The 5,248-nt window shown below is 37.1% G+C and overlaps 1 protein-coding gene across 1 annotated transcript; it reads right to left on the bottom strand.

Moving 5' to 3' along the window:
• Positions 1–1,494: 1,494 nt before the first annotated feature.
• Positions 1,495–4,683, bottom strand: RB195_016928 (uncharacterized protein; the record flags this gene model as incomplete). The annotated part of the gene is made up of 5 exons (XM_064183683.1): positions 1,495–1,575; positions 3,116–3,273; positions 4,035–4,092; positions 4,180–4,345; positions 4,658–4,683. The coding sequence occupies 5 exons, from the start codon at positions 4,681–4,683 to the stop codon at positions 1,495–1,497; spliced, it is 489 nt and encodes a 162-aa protein (XP_064039564.1).
• Between the last annotated feature and the right edge of the window lie 565 nt (positions 4,684–5,248).

The following is a 5,248-nucleotide window of genomic DNA, read 5'->3' as shown; positions in this document are numbered from 1 at the left end:
TCGTAGTAGCTGCACTTTGATGCTCAGCATATTCAATTATTTGTATCATATATTTCCGAAGAGTCTGTCTTCCCCGATGTGCAGGTATTTTTTTTCGTTGTCTTCTTCGTCATTCATTCGTTCCTTGTCCTTGTCGTTCCCGCGTCGACGTGATCCCGGCTGACTGTTTTTTTTTCTCTCTATCTCTCGTTTTCCACATGTACATGTTGATAATAGTGGTTTTGTGGCTTTAACACGAATTTTTTTCTCGCTTTGTTCACTTCATCCTCCCATTCACAGTATTCCTTTATGATTCATTCTATTTATTACTAACGCATCCACATAAAACGTCCTTGTCGTGGCGTTTCTCAAATTTTCGAAGTTGTTGTCATGTTATTACGGCTATTTTTGCACTAAGAAATGTTCATTACTGAATTCATACTGGTCGTTCTGTTCCATTATTTTTTTTTTTCAGTTCTCTGTTCTCTCATCTCTTTTTCCTATTGAAAGTTCCCCGTTTTGCTGTAGATTTTTTTTCGTTCCCTCGCATTTGCTTTTGCTCAATGCTTCAAGTCGATATGCGTTAGTTGGAATACTGTTAAGCGCCTTCTGACAGCAATGTTCGACTCGTTTCATCGTGACTCAAATTTCTCTCCTGGTTACTAAGAATTTTGACCACAAAATGAGCGGCCCAGGTAGCGAGCGAACGGCCAATGGGTGGATAAGCTCGAAAGCCATCAGTTTGTCCATATTCGAAGTAATTACTCTCACCACTATCTCTCGTTCTGTGATAGATAGACTGTCTTGTATGGGCGTTATGGATTGAATATGATTATGGATTGTTTTGTTTGAATCGTAGTTTTCCTAAAAATCAAACACTCGATTCATAATGCTCACACTGTTTCGGCTTTTGCCGATATTTGGTATTCTCCCAGAGCCTTTTTGTTTTGTTCATATAATTTAAAACAGATGCATATATGTTGTGGATATCGCCGTTTGCAATGGTCGTTAATAAACGTCTCTAAAATTTCATTGTTTTAATTTGGAATACGGTACATTAATGGTGTAAGCCGTCAGTTTACTAGGAGATATATAGGATATTAGAGGCTGGATCCGTTAGAAGTAAGAAGAATAATCACTGGTGTAGACCGTCAATTACCAGAATTAATTAGATATAGGAATTATATGAAATGTTAGAAAACTGAATAAAATCTGTGAGAAGTATGGGTGTGATTTGACCCGCTGATTCCGAAACTCACATAAATTTTGTAGCGTCTCTCGTTCTCGAAGGTTACGGTAGGGAAAGTCGACATTCAGTATCGCCATACAAAACTCACTAAATAATCTACCACTGAAAACTAGAGTTATTTAAGGCAACGATAACAAAATTAAATTTGTGGAAGTAGGGTAGATAAATGTGAGAGGGTGAATGTAGCGCAGTTGATTGGGAGTTCGCGCTGTATCTGCATGATCTATCGATGGTTCGAAATCGGCTTGGGCCAACAAAGGCCTCTTTCATCCGTTCGGGTTCGGTAAATTGGTGCCGGATTTGTCTTTGAGTAAGGGTGTAGCGCAGTCGGTAAGTGGTTCCGATGTCTGTACGATTGATCGAATTTTCGAATCCCCCTTAGTGCTCACCAAGCCCTTCATCCCTTTGGGGTCGATAAATTGGTCCCGGACCTGTTTGGGAGGATAAAAACACTGAGTGACACATCGACTAGTCACGCCAAACACTTTATTTTTACTCTTTACGGTAGTGGGAATGTCTGAGAAACGATAACGTCAAATTTCTTCACCATTGATTTGGATTTTCTTTGAAAATCTTTCCGTGAGTTCGATAATTATAGTAAACTCACACTCTGGAAACAACTTTGTATAAATCCCTCAATATCATATCGAAGTAGGATCTGTACTTTATTACCGCTTCACTCCCATCATTAGATCTAAGGCAAAAAGATAAAAAAAAAGGCTCAGTCATGTAAAATTGGATTGATTGGAAAGAGTGGCTCTTTTTAAAACAAGATAAATGTTATACTTGTAATTAGCACTTCAAGTAACCCCAATGTGTTAATTTCGAGGAAATTCTGGGGCATACCGTACTTTTTTCATGACCATCTTAAGCAGTCCCGTTGCACAGGATAATTAGAATCATCGATTCATTTTAAATAATGTTTCAGTGAGAATCGGCTCAGGACCATTTGCGATTCACCAGATCGACTCTTAAATTCGTAGGCGATCGTTATTCACAGGAGGTCTATAAATGTATGAGGTCAAAACAATTGGAACAAGAAAAGTAGTATTTGTAAACCATTGTGAAGAGCTACATAGTCAGTCCCGATATTTAGGTAGGTGAAGTCATCATAAGAACAAGAAAAAGAAAGATTTATTATCTATTTTTGGGGAAAAAATGAAATATCTGATTTGAACGATGTCTAGATCATTGCGTACGATTTCGGGTAGTTTCAACAAATGTGGTATTCTTCGCTGTGAAATGTTGGGATTTACGATAAAGTCGCCGAGTGCATACGTTCCACAATGACTTTCGCATTCTCTCGTCGAAGATTAGAAAGGCAAGTCTAAATTTTTCAAAAAAATACTAGTATACTCTGTTTTTATGGATCTTTTTTTCTCAAACGAAAAAGTAGTACCCATCACATGTATGCGCTAGCTCCCACATCAATGTACTTGACACGAACCACCACAATCTCGTCCCCATAAGATTGCTAAGAAAATCTTGCCATAGCAAATCATTTGCGAAAAACATTTCTTGAATGAATCCCTGAAATAAAATGAGTGCTATCTTTGAAAAGATTCCTTGGGGTTAACGAGAGACGAAGAGGAAATACCTGCCAAAATAATTTGATATTCTTTTTCTTCTGCTGTGAAGTGGATTTTTTTCGTATTCTCTGGAAATGTATTATTTTCAAAGTTTGCTGCACAATTTTCCCTGTGCCAGTATATTACAGAAGAAATATTTGCGAAAAAAGGATTGAATACTGTAGATTTATTTATTTTTCTCAAGTTTCTAACTAATATTTTTTTTTCGCAAAATCCCGTTGATTTTATTGGTGACTCTGGACAAGAATGTCGTAGAATTTTAGCCAAAGATTACATTAATAAATAGTTTAATAATTACCTCGACGAGTACTCGTGTAGCTGTGAACAAATTCATCAATATCGTCATCGCTGCCATTATCACTACTGGATATATGAACTTGAGCTCTAGCACTTGGCGCTTGCAATCCAGATAATTCCATGATAAAATATTTGGATTGTATACAAAGCGGCATTTTGCTGAATATTTAGGATTTTTTTTTGCTAAAACTATGGACAAACACATAAGGACAACGCTCACACTAAAAAGAAAGAGTGTTTGATTTTATCCTCTGTATTTATAGGTAAGAATTGCTAAGGATACCATAGGACTAGGAAGAATTTCAGTAGAATTTTAACACTGGTTTATTTATTTGATTCTTGTGCAGTTTCATAGCTATCGATAGATCCTCGAACTAGGATCCTGTAACCAGTTGGCTGCTGATGGCTAAAAGCTGGCCGCCACCACTTTTGCGTTTCATTATTATTATTATCCTTTTTCCCGTTATTTCACGAAATTTCCTGCTTTATTTCTCAGAATATTGTAGGATAAAATTCAGCAAGCAACTGGTTACAACAAGAAATGCAACAATTTCCTCCCAGAGGAAGTTTGCGAATGAATATAGAAAAATAACGGAAGAAAAACATAATTGTTTGTTGCTTACGAGAAAAAATTGTAATAATAAACGGCTTCAACACTTCAATCACAATAATGTTATGTTTGTACGTGCGCTGTTTTGCGGGAAGGGAGGAAGAGAATAAATAAACAATTGGAAGCGCATTAATTGGGTAATTTGCTTTCTTTAATTCAACCCTTCTTACGGTTGAACATCTCTGGTATATAAGAATATTAGTGTGGATAAATCAGAAAACTATTTTAAGCCGTGAACGCTGCTGTCTTTAAGGATTTTGTTTAATCTGGGCTAAATGAGAAAAAAAAAACCATTGAATTAAAATCTCACCAAATATTTCGTGTAAAGTAATGAATGTGCCATAACATAATCCCAATCCGATCGTCATCTTAATTATAGCGATTGGAATTTTTGTAAGAAAAAAATGCTACAATCTACTACCATAGATACTAATAGGGGATATAACAGGACTAACCAATGCTAATCTCTTGTTGCAAAGCTTATCGTAGCTGAACGGTAAATAGATTGCGATCACACGGTTATATGCAGCGCCTAACTGTATAACAGGAATAGCAGCATATGGAATACCCACCACTAACTCTGCGATTCTTCCAACATTATCTTCTGGTGGGAAAAGGTTGCTAAATATTAATTATTATTTGAATATGTAGGATAAAGGATAAGGTGTCTGGCGTTAAAGGCATCACTCCAGGAATTGGAGGTGGTACGGATTCCAGGTGGAGTATTTGTATACGGGATAGAAGATTATGGAGAGGGGGTGATTCCGTCCATTTCTTCTTAATGCGGTAAAAACCGGTCCGAAAGACACGGCTTCAGGCGTTCTGGCGCACTATTTTCTACAAGGAGTTCGACTGGAGCGCGCCAGTCTTGTGCGGCGCCGCATCGTCCGGGCCGTTTTTTTACGGTAATTAGGAAAAAATGGGCGGAATCACCCTCTTCTCCATAATCTACTATCCATTATAAGAATACTCCACCTGAAATCTGCACCACCTCAGATTCGTGGGGTTATACCTTCAAGTCAGTGTTTTTCTCCTCTCAGACGAGTCTGGTACCAATTTATCGACCTCGGAGGGATGAAAGGCTTGGTGAGCACTACGGCGGATTCCAACCTCCGATCGATTGTGCTGGCAGAGTAACCTCTTACCGACTGCGCTACACTCGTCCTATTTTATCCTTATCCTTTTATGTTAGTAACATTTTATCCTTCTATTCGAATATACTTATTAATTCATGCAAATAAATCCATACGCGTTTCGATTTCTATTAGTTGTTTATTTATATTATTTAGTTATTTATTTAGTTGCTACTAAGTTGTTATCTCATTCTACTCATTTATTTAATTGCTTTCTTGAAAGAGTGATAATTTACGAACGATCCAATGCATCATTATTATGGGCTCTAAGACCGTAAAGTATTAGGATACTGTAGTTTTCTTCTATTAATCAGTACGAGTAATATTATCGATGGTTCTGACTTTAAGATACGTTCTTTTTTTTGGATTATATACAAATTAGAAGTCTAAA

This window comes from Necator americanus, chromosome II (assembly GCF_031761385.1).
Source record: "Necator americanus strain Aroian chromosome II, whole genome shotgun sequence".
Classification (NCBI taxonomy): domain Eukaryota; kingdom Metazoa; phylum Nematoda; class Chromadorea; order Rhabditida; family Ancylostomatidae; genus Necator; species Necator americanus.
The sequence above is the reverse complement of the archived record's forward strand: the minus strand, read 5'-3'. Positions and strand labels throughout refer to the sequence as shown.